General features: G+C 32.5%; 1 protein-coding gene across 1 annotated transcript in view; it reads left to right on the forward strand.

Moving 5' to 3' along the window:
• The window catches only part of cdr2l (cerebellar degeneration-related protein 2-like), a 34238-nt gene that overhangs the window by 3005 nt on the left and 7306 nt on the right, over positions 1–23927 (forward strand). Inside the window, exons 3-4 of the mRNA XM_051715639.1 lie at positions 18627–18739; positions 21933–22081. Coding sequence (XP_051571599.1) covers positions 18627–18739; positions 21933–22081 — 262 coding nt within the window. The remainder of the gene's footprint in view (positions 1–18626; positions 18740–21932; positions 22082–23927) is intronic.

The following is a 23927-nucleotide window of genomic DNA, read 5'->3' on the forward strand; positions in this document are numbered from 1 at the left end:
GTAAACTAGCAATGTTTACTTAATTGAGAAATGCTTGAAGGAAACAATGTATTATTTACATTGAAATTTTACATTTTAATAGGCAAAAGGAGTGTGTTCAATAGCATTAGGGATGCACCGATCCCTGATACTGAAGCTTTTAGACAGATCGGGTATCGGTCCGACGAGCCCTATCCAAATCCGATACTGTGTGTTAGTCGTGTTCTTTACTGTCAATCACCAAAAATGACATACAAGAACTATAAAAACACCATTAAAGTAGTTCATATGACTCATGCATTTGATTCAAAGCCACTTGAAGACGTGCGATAGCTCTGTGAATCACAAAAGGCTGTGTTTAATAAGTAAATATATGTTATGCGCCGCGCCGCGCCAGCGTGTTAGTGAATGGTGCTGCTCTGTTTACACAAACTCACACACAGGGAGCCTGGGTAACTCAGTGGTAAAAGACGCTGGCTACCACCCCTGGAGTTCGCTAGTTCACTAGTTCGAATCCCAGGGCGTGCTGAGTGACTCCAGCCAGGTCTCCTAAGCAACCAAATTGGCCCGGTTGCTAGGGAGGGTAGAGTCACATGTGGTAACCTCCTTGTGGTCGCTATAATGTGGTTCGTTCTCGGTGGGGCGTGTGGTGAGTTGGGTGTGGTTGCCGCGGTGGATGGCGTGAAGCCTCCACACGTGCTATGTCTCCGTGGCAACGCGCTCAACAAGCCACGTGATAAGATGCGCAGATTGATGGTCTCAGACGCAGAGGCAACTGGGATTCATCCTCCACCACCTGGATTGAGGCGAATCACTACACGACCACGAGGACTTAAAACGCACTGGGAATTGGGCATTCCAAATTGGGTGAAAAAGGGGAAAATTCCCCCCCCCCCAAACAAACTCACGCACAGGCTGGTGATGCACCTGCGACTATTTTTAGCCTTCACAGCCGTGCACAATATTTGAGTGCTACTCAAGAACAACATCTCAGATGTAGATGCTCAATAGTTCGGTTCACTTATATGCATTTAGAATGGCACCGGATGTGCATACTGATGACTTATACTGGAATTACTGTTCATTTTGGTGCTACATTATCCAGTATACTAGTTAACAATAAAGTGTTTCTTAATAAGCTGTACATTTATATTGAAATAATGTGTAGTTAGAGGTTTGTGTTTCTTTTCATATTACAGAGTACTCACAATTAGTTCCACACAATAATGTAAAGATATTGTAAACTGATTATGCAAAAAAAAACAACACTGGTATCGGCCGATACTGAGATTTCCGATATCGGAATCGGTTCCAAAGAGAAAAAGTGGTATCGGTGCATCCCAAAATAGCATATTACCTTTTTTTTTTTTTTGTGGTATCCAAATTGGTATCGTGAATCATGAAATTTTACTGATATCGATACAGACTACTGAAATTTTGGTATCATGACAAGGCTAGCTCCGACTCTAAACTCTGATTGGCTGAGCTGTGATCAAAGCTAACTGTGAGTGCATGTTCTCTATTAATCTGCCACGTTGCTATGTTGCTTGGCAACTATAAACAGCCTACAGTTGGAGTAATAAGTTACATTACTAGTTGGATGAATAGTTTTTTCTATTTAAATATTTTAATCAGTCTTATCCAGTTTTATGATGGCTTCATATCAACTTTGTTTCATTGGTTCATCAGCAATGTTATGGTAATATGAGATGTGTGCATGTAAGATATGCTTCAGAAATGCAGCTACAAGAAGAACTCTAAGAGCTTTTTTAGAGTTTGATTGATTCATAATGAAATTAGCTCAGTAATATTCATGCACTTTGTGCTAATGGCCTAATTAGGGGTTACACAGGGTCTCTTACAGAGACTCCATATTGATCTGGTTCAGGATCTGTCAGGCGGTTGGAGAAAGCAATCTTTCATGAGAGGAAATGCCATTTCAGGAAGTGCCTGCTCATATCTGAAAAGATTGAAATATCAGCGTTGGCCAGTGAGTGCCATTTTGATTAATGACATGTGACACTTGGTTTTAAAGTTGGTAACTTGGTGACCCCTTGATCCTGGAACAGTCTGTGGCTTCACATTTGAGGTGGACGGTAGGACCAGAATCTGTATGTAATGTCATATCACATTCATGCTGGAAATTCAGTGAAGAATTATATTAAATAACCATGTAGTAATGACTAGTTTGGATAATCCAGTGAATTACAAATGAACAGTACTTCAGTTTATTTGATTATGCTCTCTTTTTATTTGGAAATTGATACAAGCAAATTAAAAGATACAGTTATTCATAATAATGATAAATGTCTTGCATCAGTGCAAAAACGGCTTCACATAATATAACACTTGAATTAAAAACAAAGGACTTAAAACAGTAAAACGAATATTATAAAACGGTTAGTTCCAAATTTCCAATTCTAAATTCTAATTAGATGAGCCACATTCAAAGCCATTGTAAAATAGGCAATATACACACACATCAGTTGAATTCTGTATTAATGCGGCAAGTTGACATTGCTCTGCAACCGTAAACAACTAAACTCTGCATTATGCCTGTAAATTGATTATATTTCTTCAACTATACATTTATAATCTTTATGATCAGCTATATGTTATTATCTTTATTACCAGTTATGTCTTGTCTACCATATTATTTTGTATTATCGGTTTAATAATTCATTATAATCTGTAGTATCGTTTATATCTTTTCTATCGTTATGATCTGGATTATCGATCATATCTTGTCTACCACTTATAATACGGGTCGATCGATATATCGGTTCTACCAATTAATCGGTGCCGATAATTTTGAACTATCGGTTATCGGAAAAAATCAACACCGATAGTTGCAGACATTTTTTTTTAATTACTATTATTTTTATATTTCTTCATGTTCCTCTGTCAAGTCATTTTTATTTGTATAGCGCTTTTCACAACACACGTCGTTTCAAAGGAGCTTTACAGGACATTAACAGAAAACTAAACTGTAATATCTATAAAGTCTTAGAGTGATCATTGTGTAGTTTGATTAAATATGATTGTAAATTGTGTATAAAAATAAATAATTAAATAATAATTGTATTTAGAACCCCTGTGAGCAAGCTGAAGGTGACTGTGGCAAGGAACACAAAACTCCATAAGATGCTGGTTAATGGAGAAAAATAACCTTGAGAGAAACCAGGCTCACTGTGGGGGCCAGTTCCCCTCTGACTAACCAGCATGAATATAATGCCAGTATTAGTTATTTATGTGCAGTGCAGGTCATGGATTAAAAGTAGTAAACTAAGTAAGTGTTGAGGTCCAGTGTTTATAAAAAAAAAAAAGTTTTTTATGAACAGTAAGATTAATGACTAAAGTCTTTTGAAGTTCATCCTGGATTAACTGCAGAAGTTCACATTGATGCAACTGTTCTTGTTAGTTGGCTGATGAAAGCTTTTGTTGGCAATTAAATGATAGTCTATGTATTCCATTTCAAGAGTGCAGTCCATCATTAGAACGAGGTGATGCAGGCAGAGATCAATGTCTGTGTCCAAAACCCTTCATCTGTTGAAAATATAGGCTATAAATAGCTTAATTTGGTGAATATTTACCTATGGAGGATTGTAATGGAGCCAAATCACTGTCAGTATTACTGTTTATGGACTACTAAATCACGATTATTAATACAAAATATTATGTAAAAAAAGAAAAAAGACACATATGAAGCATAGATCTTATTGAAAGTTTATTTATATAACCTTTATTGATTGTTGAGTTCATGTTGATTTTGACTGACAGTGTCGCTAGAGAAAAGGAAAAGAGTATTTTATAATACTGGAATACTGGACCATTGACAAGCAATTTTTGTTGATCTACTATTGATGAATGATGATCTACTGTTATTGAATTACTGCTCATACAGTTTTTTTTTTAGCCCTTAGTACAATGTTTACTTCATAGTGTAAGAGTGCATGTTTTGTTTGGAAGCACAGACATTTCAAAATAAGAGTCCCCAACGTATTTTGGGCTTGTTTAAAAGTCCCACATTATGCACAAAATCTTCATTTTAATATGGAGTGTCAATGATATCTTGTTAGCCATTATAATCTTTATTATCGGTTTTATCTTGTCTACCATTATCATTTTTACTATGTGTTAAAACTTTTCTTTAATTTTAATATGGATTGTCGATTATATCTTGGCAACCATTATAATCTTTATTTTTTGTTTTATCTTTTCTATCATTATAATTAGTATTATCGGTTTTATCTTTTCCATCTTTATAATTTTTACTATAGGTTTTATCTTTTCTATCATTATAATTTTTACTATAGATTATCTTTTCTATCATTATAATTTTTACTATAGGTTATATCTTTTCTATCATAATTTTTACTATAGGTTTTATCTTTTCTATTATTATAATTTTTACTATAGGTTATATCTTTTCTATTATTATAATTTTTATTATAGGTTATATCTTTTCTATCATAAGTTTTACTATAGATTATCTTTTCTATCATTATAATTTTTACTATAGATTATCTTTTCTATCATTATAATTTTTACTATAGGTTTTATCTTTTCTATCATTATAATTTTTATTATAGGTTTGATCTTTTCTATTATTATAATTTTTACTATAGGTTATATCTTTTCTATCATTATAATTTTTACTATAGGTTTTATCTTTTCTGTCATTATAATTTTTACTATAGGTTATATCTTTTCTATCATTATAATTTTTACTATAGGTTTTATCTTTTCTATCATTATACTTTTTACTATAGGTTATATCTTTTCTATTATTATAATTTTTATTATAGGTTATATATTTTCTATCATAAGTTTTACTATAGATTATCTTTTCTATCATTATAATTTTTACTATAGGTTATATCTTTTCTATCATTATAATTTTTACTATAGGTTTGATCTTTTCTATTATTATAATTTTTACTATAGGTTATATCTTTTCTATTATTATAATTTGTATTATAGGTTATATCTTTTCTATCATAAGTTTTACTATAGATTATCTTTTCTATCATTATAATTTTTACTATAGGTTATATCTTTTCTATCATTATAATTTTTACTATAGGTTTTATCTTATCTATCATTATAATTTTTACTATAGGTTTGATCTTTTCTATCATTATAATTTTTACTATAGGTTATATCTTTTCTATCATTATAATTTTTACTATAGGTTATATCTTGTCTATCATAAGTTTTACTATAGATTATCTTTTCTATCATTATAATTTTTACTATAGGTTATATCTTTTCTATCATTATAATTTTTACTATAGGTTTGATCTTTTCTATCATTATAATTTTTACTATAGGTTTGATCTTTTCTATCATTATAATTTTTACTATAGGTTATATCTTTTCTATCATTATAATTTTTACTATAGGTTATATCTTTTCTATCATTATAATTTTTACTATAGATTATCTTTTCTATCATTATAATTTTTACTATAGATTATCTTTTCTATCATTATAATTTTTACTATAGTTTTATCTTTTCTATCATTATAATTTTTACTATAGATTATCTTTTCTATCATTATAATTTTTACTATAGGTTATATCTTTTCTATCATAATTTTTACTATAGGTTTTATCTTTTCTATTATTATAATTTTTACTATAGGTTATATCTTTTCTATTATTATAATTTTTATTATAGGTTATATCTTTTCTATCATAAGTTTTACTATAGATTATCTTTTCTATCATTATAATTTTTACTATAGATTATCTTTTCTATCATTATAATTTTTACTATAGGTTTTATCTTTTCTATCATTATAATTTTTACTATAGGTTATATCTTTTCTATCATTATAATTTTTATTATAGGTTTGATCTTTTCTATTATTATAATTTTTACTATAGGTTATATCTTTTCTATCATTATAATTTTTACTATAGGTTTTATCTTTTCTGTCATTATAATTTTTACTATAGGTTATATCTTTTCTATCATTATAATTTTTACTATAGGTTTTATCTTTTCTATCATTATAATTTTTACTATAGGTTATATCTTTTCTATTATTATAATTTTTATTATAGGTTATATATTTTCTATCATAAGTTTTACTATAGATTATCTTTTCTATCATTATAATTTTTACTATAGGTTATATCTTTTCTATCATTATAATTTTTACTATAGGTTTGATCTTTTCTATTATTATAATTTTTACTATAGGTTATATCTTTTCTATTATTATAATTTGTATTATAGGTTATATCTTTTCTATCATAAGTTTTACTATAGATTATCTTTTCTATCATTATAATTTTTACTATAGGTTATATCTTTTCTATCATTATAATTTTTACTATAGGTTTTATCTTATCTATCATTATAATTTTTACTATAGGTTTGATCTTTTCTATCATTATAATTTTTACTATAGGTTATATCTTTTCTATCATTATAATTTTTACTATAGGTTATATCTTGTCTATCATAAGTTTTACTATAGATTATCTTTTCTATCATTATAATTTTTACTATAGGTTATATCTTTTCTATCATTATAATTTTTACTATAGGTTTTATCTTTTCTATCATTATAATTTTTACTATAGGTTTTATCTTTTCTATCATTATAATTTTTACTATAGGTTATATCTTTTCTATCATTATAATTTTTACTATAGGTTATATCTTTTCTATCATTATAATTTTTACTATAGATTATCTTTTCTATCATTATAATTTTTACTATAGATTATCTTTTCTATCATTATAATTTTTACTATAGGTTTGATCTTTTCTATCATTATAATTTTTACTATAGGTTATATCTTTTCTATCATTATAATTTTTACTATAGGTTATATCTTTTCTATCATTATAATTTTTACTATAGATTATCTTTTCTATCATTATAATTTTTACTATAGATTATCTTTTCTATCATTATAATTTTTACTATAGGTTTTATCTTTTCTATCATTATAATTTTTACTATAGGTTATATCTTTTCTATCATTATAATTTTTATTATAGGTTTGATCTTTTCTATTATTATAATTTTTACTATAGGTTATATCTTTTCTATCATTATAATTTTTACTATAGGTTATATCTTTTCTATCATTATAATTTTTATTATAGGTTTGATCTTTTCTATTATTATAATTTTTACTATAGGTTATATCTTTATCATTATAATTTTTACTATAGGTTTTATCTTTTCTGTCATTATAATTTTTACTATAGGTTATATCTTTTCTATCATTATAATTTTTACTATAGATTATCTTTTCTATCATTATAATTTTTACTATAGGTTTTATCTTTTCTATCATTATAATTTTTACTATAGGTTATATCTTTTCTATCATTATAATTTTTATTATAGGTTTGATCTTTTCTATTATTATAATTTTTACTATAGGTTATATCTTTTCTATCATTATAATTTTTACTATAGGTTTTATCTTTTCTGTCATTATAATTTTTACTATAGGTTATATCTTTTCTATCATTATAATTTTTACTATAGATTATCTTTTCTATCATTATAATTTTTACTATAGGTTTTATCTTTTCTGTCATTATAATTTTTACTATAGGTTATATCTTTTCTATCATTATAATTTTTACTATAGGTTTTATCTTTTCTATTATTATAATTTTTATTATAGGTTATATATTTTCTATCATAAGTTTTACTATAGATTATCTTTTCTATCATTATAATTTTTACTATAGGTTATATCTTTTCTATCATTATAATTTTTACTATAGGTTTGATCTTTTCTATTATTATAATTTTTACTATAGGTTATATCTTTTCTATTATTATAATTTGTATTATAGGTTATATCTTTTCTATCATAAGTTTTACTATAGATTATCTTTTCTATCATTATAATTTTTACTATAGGTTATATCTTTTCTATCATTATAATTTTTACTATAGGTTTTATCTTATCTATCATTATAATTTTTACTATAGGTTTGATCTTTTCTATCATTATAATTTTTACTATAGGTTATATCTTTTCTATCATTATAATTTTTACTATAGGTTATATCTTTTCTATCATTATAATTTTTACTATAGGTTTTATCTTTTCTATCATTATAATTTTTACTATAGGTTTTATCTTTTCTATCATTATAATTTTTACTATAGGTTATATCTTTTCTATCATTATAATTTTTACTATAGGTTATATCTTTTCTATCATTATAATTTTTACTATAGATTATCTTTTCTATCATTATAATTTTTACTATAGGTTTTATCTTTTCTATCATTATAATTTTTACTATAGGTTTGATCTTTTCTATCATTATAATTTTTACTATAGGTTATATCTTTTCTATCATTATAATTTTTGCTATAGGTTATATCTTTTCTATCATTATAATTGTTACTATAGGTTATATCTTTTCTATCATTATAATTTTTGCTATAGGTTATATCTTTTATATCATTATAATTTTTACTATAGGTTATATACAGTTGAAGTCAGAAGTTTACATACACAAATAATTTTTTAACCACTCCACAGATTTCATAGTAGCAAACTATAGTTTTGGCAAGTCATTTAGGACATCTACTTTGCACATGACACAAGTCATTGTCTGTAAATAATTGTTGGAAAAGATTGTTTCACTTTTAATTGACTAAATCAGAATTCCAGTGGGTCAGAAATTGACATACACTAAGTTAACTGTGCCTTTAAGCAGCTTGGAAGATTCCAGAAAATGACGTCAACCTTTAGGCAATTAGCTTATGATAAGCTAATTGGAGTCAATTGGAGGTGTACCTGTGGATGTATTTTAAGACCTACCATAAAACTCTGCCTCTTTGCTTGACATCATGGGAAAATCAAAAGAAATCAGCCAAGACCTCAGAAAAAAATTGTGGACCTCCACAAGTCCAGTTCATCCTTGGGAGCAATTTCCAAACACCTGAAGGTACTACGTTTATCTCTACAAACAATAGTACGTGAGAATAAACACCATGGGACCATGCAGCCATCATACCGTTCAGGAAGGAGACACATTCTGTCTCCTAGAGGTGAACATAGTTTGGTGCGAAAAGTGCAAATCAATCCCAGAACAACAGCAAAGGACCTTGTGAAGATGCTGGAGGAAACAGTTAGACAAGTATCTATATCCACAGTAAAATTAGTCCTATATCAACATAACCTGAAAGGCTGCTCAGCAAGGAAGAAGCCACTGCTCTAAAACTGCCATAAAAAAAAAGCCAGACTACAGTTTGCAAGTGCACATGGGGACAAAGATCTTACTTTTTGGAGAAATGTCCTCTGGTCTGATGAAACAAAAATTTAACTGTTTGGTCATAATAACCATTATGTTATGTTTGGAGGAAAAAGGGTGAGGCTTGCAAGCCGAAGAACACCATCCCAACCGTGAAGCATGGGGGTGGCAGCATCAGGTTGTGGGGGTGCTTTGCTGCAGGAGGGACTGGTGCACTTCACAAAATAGATGGCATTATGAGGAAGGAAAATTATGTGGATATATTGAAGCAACATCTCAAGACATCAGCGAGGAAGTTAAAGCTCAGTCTCAAATCGGTCTTCCAAATGGACAGTGACCCAAAGCATACCTCCAAAGTTGTGGCAAAAACTCCAATACAAAGTCAAGGTATTGGAGTGGTCATCACAAAGCCCTGACCTCAATCCGATAGAGAATTTGTGGGCAGAACTGAAAAAGCGTGTGTGAGCAAGGAGGCCTACAAACCTGACTCAGTTACACCAGTTCTGTCTGGAGGAATGGGCCAAAGTTCCAGCAACTTATTGTGAAAATCTTGTGGAAGGCTACCCAAAAATTTGACCGAAGTTAAACAATTTAAAGGCAGTGCTACCAAATACTAACAAAGTGTATGTGAACTTCTTACCCACTGGGAATGTGATGAAAGAAATAAAAGCTGAAATAAATCATTCTCTCTACTATTATTGTGACATTTCACATTTTTAAAATAATGATCCTAACAGACTTAAGACAGGGAATGTTTTCTACGATTAAATGTCAGGAATTGTGAAAAACTGTGTTTAAATGTATTTGGCTAAGGTGTATGTAAACTTCTGACTTCAACTGTATTTTCTATCATTATAATTTTTAATATAGGTTATATCTTTTCTATCATTATAATTAGTATTATCGGTTATATCTTGTCTACCATTATAATATTTATCATTATAGTTTTTACTATAGGTTTTATCTTTTTTCTATCATTATAATCTTTAATATCGGCTATATCTTGTCTACCATTTATAGTCTTTATTATCGGTTTTTATCTTTTCTCTCATTATAATTTTTACTTGTGCCTGACCGATATATCGGCCGACCGATATTAGCCTTTCACCGATATATCGGTATCGGCGTATATTTTACTGATATGCAGAAAACAATGCTTTAGAATTGGTGTCATAGCGTAGTTTGTCCAGCAGAGCGCGCTCCGACTCCATTGTTTACAGAGCTGAACTGAGGTGGCTCTGCAGACAGGGCGGAGTTCAGCAGTGTCTCGGTAAGTTAACTAGTTTGTGAAATACATACTGAAAAGTTAATAAACAAAGACCCCATCATTTTCCCTTTTTAATATAACTAATATAAAGTTAACATTGTCCCTGACAACCATGTCACTCATGTCTGTTTGCTGTTAGCCAGCTTTAGTTTGTCAGTGCAGTCAGTAATGTAGCAGATTGAAAGATAAACATCAGAGCATCTTTTTGCAGCTCAACAGACAACGGTGGTGGATTGTGTCTGTTGAGTGTTGATTTCATGCTATGTTGTTACGTAGTTGGTGAGACACAGTGCTGGAAAGTAAAATAAACAACGTCTGTCTTTTACTCTCTGTGACAACGAGCTTATAGCTAACTAGCTAACCACATAGCTACTTTCAGTAACTAAGTTTCCATCCAAGGATTTTTTGCGAAAAAAGTTTAGCGCATTAAAATAAAGCTGATGGAAACGCAAATTATCGGTAACATTTCACAAGTGTCCACATAATATTTTTCCATTTAACTCTAGTGCATAAACTCTATGTCGATACTTCAAATGTCGTGAAAAACTGGTTTGGAAACACTTTTTGTCGAGAAAATTGGCATTAACGCAAAAATATAGTGTCACATGACAATCGTTAGCCTGTGTTAATCATGACAACAAGGTATACATCTATAAAAGCCAATTTATTGTACGTTATTATGGATTGATCTGAACGGCATAAAGATCCAATCACTGCAAACATGACACTTCCAGGAGTGCCAACACAAATATCTCGTATCATGGAGAACAAATGAATGGTCACTCTTTGCGATTAATTTAATCGTGGTAGACATCCGTTTATTTATTAAAGTTGCTTTTCCACACCATTCAAAATAATAGATGGCAGTCACGGAATTAGCCCACAATACAAAAAACATATCATTTCTGTGCACAAAGATGTTTTAAATTAAAAATAAATACACAATACTAGGAGAAAAGCTTCAGTGTGCTTTTTTGGAACACTAACATATAGCCCAATTCTATTAAATTATTCTTTAGCTTACTTTTGAAAAAATGCTGGCAACATTTCCTGTATTAAATTAATTACCAAACGAAAAAAATGATATTTTTAGACCTATATATGCCTTTTCTTTACACAAACTTAAATTAGCCGTACCCTGTTCTGTAGATGAATAAAGTCGGCTGAATGACATTTTCTGCACTTCAAGACTATAAACTTTCAGAACTATTTGTCCAATGATGAGTTCACTTTCAGAAAACTAGCTTTTGAACATTTTAAAACTTTTAAATATTTGAAATCTAACCTTGGATGGCATTTGCAGAGATTCTTCAGAAAATGTAAATTGCATTCTGACGCTAAAATGAATTTGAGATGACAATCAAGTTCAGTTGGTCGTTAAAAGTTGCTGGAGAAATATGCGGGACATAATGCAGTTGTGATGGCAATGTTTTAGATTAGATGATTGTTCAAAATAGCCTCTTGAATATCAGGAATGTATCAGATGTAAACCCTGATATTACACCGCATCAGTTTTTCTGTAATAGCTGTGCACACAGCTTATACACATCGATGGATGGTCCTTATACTAAGACCGAAAGTTTCCCACTACTTGGTGCAGGTTGCCAGCTTGAACAGGGCCATGACGATTCACTTTTGGGTTGGAATCGGTGGCAACCTGCGATAGGTACAACATCAGGACCAATATTACAGTCCTATCAGAAGGGCAGCTGTTCCCTTTTGACTGCAATTCCTCCTCTTCTGATTGCATTTATTTGTGAAATTAAAATGAATTGTCCCAATACTCTCCCCATTTGACCAAAACTTCGGAGGAAAAAAATTAGGGACATCTGGGAGGCGAATTAGCGATAAACACATATTTCTGTATGGAAACGGCTTCAGGGCAGATTTCTTTTGCAATTAACCAAAACTTATGCGACAAAGTGTTTTTTTAGGCATGACGTCACCACGCACTCCATTTTTATCGATAAAAGGCCATTTGAATGGAAACAGGCAGAAGACGGCAAATTTTGCAAAAAAATTTTTTTATACATTTTCACTTTGTTGATAACAAAATAGTGGATGGAAAAGTGGATGGAAACTAGGCTATTGTTGTCAGCTGAGTGGAAGCTAATGAGTAAACGTATTCACCAAACTGTTTTGTTCAGGATTTACAGTTTGGTACCCCCTTCAACCGAACAATTCCAGTCATTGCATTTATAAAATGTAATATTTAAAAGTTTCCACCGTTGAACGTTTCCCCTGAACTTATATAGCAGAATACGGTGTAATACCGCTGCCACTGTTTATCTCTTGTCTCGGCAGTATTAATAAAAGTCAGCATTTGACTGATACTAAACAGTACTGATATTTATTTAGCTATTTATTTTATTTTTATTTTTATTTATTCTTTATTTTAATGGTCAGCATTTGACTGATACTAAACAGTACTGATATTTATTTAGCTATTTATTTTATTTTTATTTTTATTTATTCTTTATTTTAATGGTCAGCATTTGACTGATACTAAACAGTACTGATATTTATTTAGCTATTTATTTTATTTTTATTTTTATTTATTCTTTATTTTAATGGTCAGCATTTGACTGATACTAAACAGTACTGATATTTATTTAGCTATTTGTTGTATTTTTATTTATTCTTTATTTTAATGGTCAGCATTTGACTGATACTAAACAGTACTGATATTTATTTAGCTATTTGTTGTATTTTTATTTATTCTTTATTTTAATGGTCAGCATTTGACTGATACTAAACAGTACTGATATTTATTTAGCTATTTATTTTATTTTTATTTTTATTTATTCTTTATTTTAATGGTCAGCATTTGACTGATACTAAACAGTACTGATATTTATTTAGCTATTTGTTGTATTTTTATTTATTCTTTGTTTTCTCAGTGTTCATTTCTAGAATTTGTTGACAATGTATAATAATAATGTCAAATATTCTTTGATAAAAATATTTGTTTAAGAAAGCAGCCTTCTGAGTACCTTTGCATAGTCATATCGGTGCAAAATCGGTGAACAATCTACATAGAAAAGGTCTGTTTTCATTCCAGCTCAATAATTAAATATATCGGCCACCAAATCTGTAATCGGTGAATTTTCCCTCTCTGAAATCGGTATCGGTCTCAAAAATCCCATATCGGTCAGGCTCTAATTTTTACTCTAGGTTATATCTTTTCTAACATTATAATTTGTATTATCGGTGAAAAACACCACTTAATAACAGATTCTTCCTCATCTTGACTTTGGGACACATCATTCTCTGTATTTTCTCAAGAATCCATATTTCTTTATCACTCTCAATTGTAAATAACTTCAAGCAGTCCTGCTGGCTAGTAGCCTTGCTAATATACCTACCGCAATATAAACGGAATACCAAAATATCTTCCGGTTGACACATTTCTGTCATTGCACATTGTTTACTGTCATACTTCCCAGTCCTGCTTAACCCTAAATCGTGATTTACCCCCCTGACTAATACACAGCAAACAGCTTTAGTGTGCATTCCGTTTGCTGCGGCAGAGGACGAGATGGATCATGCTGTCTGCTCTGCAGTTTCTCTCTGCACAATTCACTTTTTGACTGGGTGGAATTAAGGCTAGGCTGATCTGATTAGGGATCCAGACACCACTGTCTCATTTGTAGGGGGCGATACAGCTGGTCAGACACAATGGTGAAAGACAACGTTACAAACTGTGTAAGGGGGAGGAGACGGGCCACTTGTAGAAAAATGAATGGAAGAATGTCATTGCCCGCCTTTCAGTTAAAACAGCCAATCAATGTCTCTTTTTGATGGAGACATCACTTGTTTTATTTATTTTTTTATTTACTCTAGAATGCGCATGCACATTAGAGTGCAGACTTTTTCCGCACTGTTGTAGAAGCATTCTATGGATACGACTGATACCTCAGATCATGTGCTGTTACTTTCCGAAGTGATCAGACTTGCGATTTTCACCTGGTTTGATGATAAAGCGGGAAAACAAATCCCATAAACTTACCTTGAAGGCAGGACCCAAGTCATATTTAGGGACCAGCTGCAAGAAATGTCTTACATGAAGAAAACCCTTAGTAAAAATGGTAAGAACACTCTCATTAAAGGTTCTCCTAACCTAAAGGGTTTCTTGCAGTGGCAGCAGAATATCATAGAGACTTGGGTGTGGACTCTCTTGACTTTAACCAGTAATTAACCACCTAGCAACTACCAGGAACACCCTAGCATCAACCTAGCAACCATATATCAACACGTACAAACTACTCAACACATAACACCCTGCAGCCACCCAAAATACCTAAGTATTGTTAGCAACTTTTGCATCCAAGAACTACTTGTGTAGTTGTCTTGTCAAAACTAGTTTAACTCGTGTTCCATGCAGGTAAAAAATGTACATTTGCTGTGAAGTAGTGTTAAATTGGCCTGAGTAGCAGGTGTGAATGGGTTTGCACTTATTCTTGGTTTGCTGTCATGACAGTTTGAGTTGATGTGAATCTACACGTGCAGAAACGCTCAGTGCACATGAGCCTCGGGCGATTGACACATGGTGTGTGTTCATGTGTGTGTAGTGCTTGCCTGGTAACATGCATAGTACCTTGGAAATACTCTTTGGACGAGAGTGCACATCAACATTGGAAGAGTTCATTAATAAAAAAATCTTTAATTTGGGTTCTGTGTCCTCTAGAGAACACGACTGACCTTGTTTCAAAGCTGTTTTTAAGAATGTCCTCTACTGTACTGAAAATGACATTATGCCAAGAATTCACAGCTCTAATGTGTGACAATTGATAATGTAACCGTAATGTACTGGGATGCTCAATATATTGATTACCATATCGAAATCGGCCAATATTGATGTTTTTTTATTGGCATAAGTTTGATTTTGGCTGATTTTGGAATCTGAAAATATCAGGGTTTATAATTATTTCCAAAGCAATTATAGTCATATGCAAATTACATTAAGGGTGTCATCGTACCACAATTTCTAGCATTCTGGTAGGCCAACTACTTAGAACATTTTAACATATTACAAATACTGACTGTTTCCGTCTTCGTGCAAACAATAATTGTTAGCCACAACATGAATCGAGGTCCCATTCTTGGTTGAAACAAACTTATGGTCAGATATCAGAGGGTAGCTATCAGTTATGGCTACTCATTATTTCTTTACGTCAAAGGGGTACCAAGGGGAGCAGTTAAAATCCTTGGAAGTTGTTTTCGACTATGGCAGTGTCACATTTGAGAGGGCACAATAACCGTAAATAATTTAGATATTCAATGTGTATGTGTTATCTTCTCCTCTGGAATAGAAGCCTCCTCCTAAAACTTGCTGGAATGTCGGGCCTCATCATCTGTGGAACATTATGACAGAGAGCAGGAGAAAACACAGAAAACATACACAAGGCCAAACGAGACATAGTATAATATCACATTAAAGAAACTCAAATCTCTCTCATACAACTAATAATGATTGAATACAATAGAATCAAATGGTTATAGAATAGTTGATTCATTATATAATAATTATAACAGATACATACCTTTATGAAAATATAAGATACAGTAAATGCATACGAGTAATCACTGTTACTGCACTCCTGGCATGGGCCAGACCCTCAGTCACCCCTCAGATTACATACGTTACTTGCACCTTATAGTAAAAGTAAAAACAGAAAATTGATTAATATAATAACAATAAATGAGGACGATAAATGATAAGGTATAATTTGTAAAAATAAAAGGATTTCGAAAACCCACCCCTTCAGTACATTAAAATAATTATTATCGGTTATATCTTCTGGACCATTATAATTTGTATTATCGGTAACATAACTTCCACCATTATAATCTGTACAATTGGTTATATCTTCCATTTAAATATTTATTATCGGTTATGTATCCTCTACATTATCTTTTTTTGTCACTTATATTCCTTCTACTGTACATTTTAATCTTTATTATAGGCAATATGTTGTTATCTTTATTATCGGTTACATCTCTTCTGCTATACTTTTATAGTTATTATTATTGGTAATACATTTTCTACTGTACTTTATAAACTTTATTATCGGCAATCTGTTATCTATCTATCTTATTGGTAAAAAAAATGTCTACCATTTATAATCCTTATTATTGGTTATATCTGTTTAACTGTACATTTATAATCATTATATCCTTTCTACGGTATAATTATTAATATCAGTTGTCTTTTCTACAGTTCATAATAATCTTTACTATTGACAATATGTTGTTATCTTTATTATAGTTTCTATATTTTGTACCATTTTTTTTTTCTTTTCCACCATTATAATCTATGTAATCGGTTACGGTATATCTTTTCTTCCATTTAAAATATTTATTATTGGTTATATCTTCTCTACTGTTATAATCTTTATTATCGGCAGTATGTTATTATTTTTATTATTGGTTATATCTTTTCTACTTCATAATGATTTGATGCCTGATTTTAGTATGTAAAATTCTAGATTGGAGAAAACAGTATTGATTTATAATATCGTCCATCACATTAAACATAACATAAAAAAAATTGTCTGCATTTATATATGGACATTGGCCAAAATGTCTGAATCAGTGCATGTCTGTAAAGTACTGCAAGAAAGGTACTTGCAATGAATCAGGACAGAATACTTTACAAAATTCATTTACAATATGTGTATCCTCGCCTCTGTGGTTTGTGTTTCTCTCCAGTAAACTTCCCCATGGGATCAGTTACCACACACACAGACAGAAGAAGCCGTGTTATACTGTTGCACAATAATGCTCTTGTATGATTTATACGTGTGGTGCTTTGTGGTTCCTCATTTTGGTATGTTTGTGTTAATGGCTGACAGCATCTTTCCAGTGACAAATCTTTGCACTCATATGAGAGTAATAGAGGCCAGTGACTCAACTCCATCCAATGAAGCATCTCCCACGATGTCACTTCCTCCCTGCGTGTCACACTGTCACTGTTAGCATGTTGCCTGTGTCTACTGGGTATTAAAAGAGCATCTAGAGTAGACCGGGGGACTGTGTTTGTGTCTGTATTTATGTTTAGGGTGTTTAGTTTTAAATCACACTGAGCTCAACAGGGATATACTGATGTAAGAATAATAACCAGTGATGGGAGATGTTTTTTTGACAGAAACATGTGTTCTGTTCCATGTGGATAACCGCTGCAATACAATAAAATATTTCCATCTCACCCTCAAGAGATGTAGGAGATGGTTGGCAGAATTTTAGGGACTGACAAGCCACAATCAGCACTCAGTTTCATAGGCCAGGACGTCCTGTATTGTGGCTGAAATTAAGATGTTTTGTATGGTATGCCTATTGTCCTGTATTTAACAGCGAAATGCTTATTTTTGGATTAGTAATGCAAGTGGTGCAGAAATTACACACATCACCTTTACAAAATGGGAAAATGATGAGTGTCTTTAAAATATGTTCGATCTAGCAAAAATCAGTTTCAATAAAAAAGATAATAAAGTACAAAGTTTGTACACACTCCACTTTCAGCAGAGCACGATCAGCCGCTCTGTCTCTTGTGTTTGATTTCTTCAGTTGTGTCTTGGCTGGCTCATGTTAATCAAAAAACATGAGGATTAAAAAAAAATACCCTCCTTTTGGCAGAATTAAACAGCAGGATTTTCTCTGACCTCGTTTCGCTCCCTTCTCAGGTTTTCACACACTGAAGCCACTAATTCCAGCTGCAACACGGGGGGGTCTGTTACAAAACCTCATAAGGGATTGATTTGAGACACTCTATATAGGCAGCACTTCTAGCACTCCTCACATGAAGTGCACACTACATTCAACTCACAACTGATGTCAAAACAGGAATGCCCCAAAACTCTAATGAGCATAAATATACATAGCACACACACATTTTGGGTAAAATAATCAGTTTTCAATTTTTTTGAAGCTGATTACATTAAAGTATTTTATCAATACTCTTAAGTATTTTTTGAGATAGAAAAACGATAAGAGAGCAGTACATAACATCAGAATGGTACGAACGGTTGTGCTATATTGTTGGTGGATTTCTTTGTTTCCAAACCAGCACCATTGAACCCTTTTCCTGATACTCTATTGTTTGTTTGCCTATTGTCTCTTTTCTTGTAGATCTGCACTTGGCCGCTGAGCTGGGTAAAACCCTCCTGGAGCGCAATAAGGAGCTGGAGGACTCGCTGCAGCAGATGTACATCAACAATGAAGAGCAGGTGCAGGAGATCGAGGTACAGCTCCAGAACAGCCGGACATCTGCATAAGCATTTTTTCTGCTTAGCAGTGGAAATGCATCCTGTTATCAGATTCTTTTTGTGGCTATGAAAACATCCTGCCTTGATCCAGGGTAGGAAAATTAGTAGCATAATATTGCGTGAATAAAGGAGAAATCTTCTGAGAAACCCCAATGTGCAATCTGAAATGGCAACCATTGAATGACTCTGAGGTATCGATGGTTAAATCTGCTACTTGGCTGTTCTCCACCACATCACTTTTAAGGCTGTCAAATGAAAATCTGAATATTTTAAAATTTAAGATAAAAACACACATTTGAATGGTAAAACTGCATTTGCATTTTAGATGTGTGGCAAGCGCTGATGAGAACTTCAGACCGATGGCACTCTTGCACTAAAGAAGTCTAGATGCCATGCAACAAATAAAGTTTAACAGAACGCAGGTGTCTCGAGACGCGTTTTACAGCGTTCCTCCACAAGACTATATAATAAACTACAAAACGCGGCAAAACAGTCAAAGTCGTCCATCTAGCACATGTTTATATAGAAAAACAATTGGAAAACCATGTGGGTTGACGCAAAAGCGTCTTTCTCTCTTATCAGCGTTTCTCAGATTAAGTAATGGGTTATTAAAATGCTTCGTCAGGAAATTAGTTCAGTTTGGAAAGGTGCGTCTCACAATCCTCACGTTCTGTTCCATTCTGTTGTGCTCCGTCTATTTGAACAGCCCCCCGGACTGCGAGTCTAAGGCCACACCCACACTAATAAGTTTTCGTTTGATGCCTCTTTTTTTTTTTTTTTTTTTTTTTGCTCTCTACGTTTTGGCCTTCCGTTCAACAGAGCTTTTCGAAAACACTTTCCCAAGTGGATACATTTGAAAACGGCATCTTCGCATTGTAGTGTGGACAGGAAAACGGAGATATTTGAAAACGATGATGTATTTGTTGTCATGTGACACAGTCATGTGATCCATTCAACCCAAAACACTCAAGATGGCGACCCATGTTGTAGCGGCGTTGTTGTGCCTGCTATTCACTTTGATAGCATTGTTAAAGATAAATGTTACTTTGTACAACCTTCACATTGAATCCCTTTAAAGGCGACAGGAAGTGTATAAGGAATTGCTGTCCGTTGGAAAAGTTTGAGGACAACTCAGACTGTACATGGAAAATACACAGGGCCATGCTTCTTACGTTCCACCCCCCCCCCCCCCCCCCCACATGCACAGTAAGGAAATTTAAGCGATTTCAGATGTTTCAATGTGGATGAGGGACTTTTGGAAAATGTTTGAAAATGGCGATGGAGAGCGTTTTGAAAATGCTGTTTTCAAATTTATCCGGATGAATTTAGACATAGTCTGAGCCGCTTCACCACCGAATGCCAAATACCACTACAATCTGGGAATATTGCTACCGTACATACAACTGTAACGAATGAAAAATACTGTGGTATCGCTGTTATCATGAAGCTCGAGTCTGTGGCGCCAGTGCAACACCATGTTAACAGAGAACTGTCCACTGAAGTGTTTTCCCTCATTTTTACTTTATACAGAACATTTGAGAAAATAAGCTGGATAAATCTTTTAATTTCATGCAGTTTAGTTAAAATGAAATGCACTTTTTTAAAAGCCAGAAATTTTCTTTGCAATAATATAACACTATGGTTCATATGTATTTTTTGCGCTGTCTTGTGGGCTATGGAAACAACGTCAATTTAAAAATCTTTAATTTCTTTCATGTAATTTTTAAGGAAAAAAAAAACTTTTTAGAAAAAAATCTCAACATCAAAATTTGGGGTAAATTAGAGTATTATAGGAAATTAAGTGTTCTTTCATCATAAAGTTCATTTATTAAATACAAATATCTATTGGTGTCATTTCAAACATTCAATCAATCTAATGTTTCTGGCAATATCCCATATGTTGTGTGGATATTTTAATTTTTATTTATTTATTAATTTTTTTCACCCAATTTGGAATTCCCAGTGCGCTTTTAAGTCCTCGTGGTCGTGTAGTGATTCGCCTCAATCCGGGTGGCAGAGGATGAATCCCAGTTGCCTCCGCGTCTGAGACATCAACCCACGCATCTTATCACATTGCCACAGAGACATAGCACGTGTGGAGGCTTCACGCCATCCACCGCGGCATCCGCGCTCAACTTACCACGCACCCCACCAAGAACGAACCACATTATAGTGACCACGAGGACGTTACCCCATGTGACGCTACCCTCCCTAGCAACCGGGCCAATTTGGTTGCTTAGGAGACCTGGCTGGAGTCACTCAGCACGCCCTGGGATTCGAACTAGCAAACTCCAGGGGTGGTAGCCAGCGTCTTTTACCACTGAACTACCCAGGCCCCCATATGTTGTGTGGATATTAACAAATTTATGGGTAATTCAAACTGAAAATTAAATGTATTATTAAAACCTACACTTTCAGCAGTTGTATGAATTTTATTGTTTTTAATGAAAAAATTTCTTCCATAATTTCAGGATTAAATTACAATTCTACATCCAGTTTGCTACCTCAATTTCAATTCAGACTGAAGAATTGAAATGTAATTTAAAAGGCCATTTTAATTCAATTCTGAATGGAGCACAACCCTTCTTATCTCAGCAAAGAATCATTTTTACTGATTTCCTTCAGCTAATAGTCTCATTATGAGCCGGAGCATATAGAGTGCGTTTACAGATGAGAGACTGTTAGCTGAGTGCGTGCAGTGGGAGGCAGCAGTCGTCTTGTCTCTGTTCCAGATCCACCAAAACAAAGACTCGATTACACATCCATGAACAATGGCATGCTGTGATGAGGATATATCTGGATACAGTTCACATGGCCTCATTATGTATGGATTGCACAACATTTAGATATGTGAAACTAGTAATGTTATGGCTATGACCATTTTTGCTACTTAAGCTTAAATCAGAGACGCTATCTTTGACTTACTGCTGTCATCTAGTTGCTAGACAAAGATATGAAATAGATTGCGAAACTTATCCAATGACACTTAATAGGCAAATAAAAAGCATATTAAAATCATCGCAATATTTTGCTTGATTTTAAATCACCAGCAGAATCATTCTGAATATATAGTTAATATCTGATATAGTCCGAAGTCTCCATACAGTACTATGTACAGTTGGTGCAGTAAATGGAATATGGCTAATTCATATGTTTCTTTATGTATTAGTACTTAACCAAGCAGATGGAGATGTTACGTGAGATGAACGAGCAGCACGCTAAAGTGTACGAGCAGCTGGACGTGACGGCGCGCGAACTGGAGATTACCAATGAGAAACTGGTGCTGGAGAGCAAAGGGTCTCAACAGAAGATTGAAAGGTGAGCTATAAATTATCAGAGTATCATGGGTGATACACTCCACACTAGGGATGTCAAACATTCTGGTATGTCAATACCAATAATGCAAAATTTGAAGCGCTATCATTTTCTTCTACGGCAATGGTCCAACTTAGTTATTTTACAAAATGATGAATCCTACTGTGGCAAAAGATTAGTTCATGAATATGAATTTGGTCATGCTGACTTTGCATTAAAACCTTCCTGGAGCTTTTAAGCAATTACAGTAATATTCACAAGCCAAACCATCACTATAAGATTCATTTGTTATCTGATTAGTGGCCAAAATTAGAACTACTGGGCAAACATCTTATGTATTTAATATTCATGAGCTAAGCCTTCACCATAGTAGCATTGGTAAATTGGCTAGCACTTGTTGGGTTGTAGGTGATATGCTATTGTTTAAATTTAGTTAATTAATTAGGGGTCCAAGCACCGAAGCATATTTAACTTTATCGTCAAAGTTCAAATTAAATGTGCTCAAGTATACAGTGCATTCAGAAAGTATTCAGACCTCTTCATTTTTTTCACATTTTGTTATGTTGCAGCCTTATGCTAAAATGCTTTAAATGATTTATTTTTTACATCAATCTACACTTCATATCCCACAATAACAAAGCAGAAACCAGAGTTTTGATAACTTTGCAAATTTATTAAAAAGAAAAAACTGAAATATCACATTGACGCAAGTATTCAGACCCTTTGCTATGACACTTGAAATTTAGCTCAGGTGCATCCCATTTCTCTAGATCATCTTTGAGATGTTTGTACACTTTGCTAACATATTCTTAAAAAAATCAATTCAGCAGCCAATCAAATTTCTGCAAATAATAACTTGAATTGTGAATGGCCGATTGTCATGAAGCTTATTATACTCAAGCAGAACATCTACATGAAGCTGTACATCAAATTTTGTGAGAATCGATCAACAGGTGGCGCTATAATAAGTTAATTCAGGTTTTTGCTAATAACTCCAGAAAATTTGTAGTTTCTCCAAATCCTTCAGTGCCCCCAAATCATATGGACACATTAATTTTCATTTCGGCAAGAAAAGTTTTATACCACATGGATTTTTTTACGAACTTGTCCTAGACCGTTAGTCCGATTTGCACTAAATTTGGTATACATCATCTACAGACCTTCCCGACAAATAGATCAAAATAATTTTTAATTGTTAAGTCGTTAGGAAAATATTAGCCAATACATATTTGGGTGTGGCCCATTATGACTGATTGGCCTGTATCTTATGAGCGCAAGTTTCAAACATAACAAACTTGGCACACATGGACAACAGAACTTTCTGAGGACACAGGCAAAATTTCATCAGTTTTCAATGATAGGGGGCGCTATAACTCAAGAAAATCCTGTGCTCAAAGCAATTGAACTTTGACACCAAAATAGCTGTCCATCGCATCTATTTCGTCAAATTTGATTATTTTAGTCATCTCTCCAAAAGTGCTTGGACCCCAATAATTGCTGCTTACAGCTATATTATTATTATTATTTTATTATATTTTATCATCTATATTTTTAATAGTATTTTTGCCTACTTTTTTTTTATACTACACTTAAAGTATATGTGTATTTAATGTGTTAAATATAATGTGTATTTAGTGTAAAATAAATTAATAAATTTCATTTTTTGCTGTGGTATTAAGAACTGCCCAGTTTTACTGCTATTGGTATAGATTTTGCTGAAAAGTTTTGCAGATATTTTTATTTTTATTTTGTATTTATTTTTTTTATATTAAATTACTGTATTTCATTGCAGTACCTTTTTAGTTATTGAAATCTGAAACTTTTGATTGGCCTAAAAGTTAATGCTTAA

The sequence above is a fragment of the Myxocyprinus asiaticus genome, chromosome 14 (genome assembly GCF_019703515.2).
Source record: "Myxocyprinus asiaticus isolate MX2 ecotype Aquarium Trade chromosome 14, UBuf_Myxa_2, whole genome shotgun sequence".
Lineage (NCBI taxonomy): Eukaryota > Metazoa > Chordata > Actinopteri > Cypriniformes > Catostomidae > Myxocyprinus > Myxocyprinus asiaticus.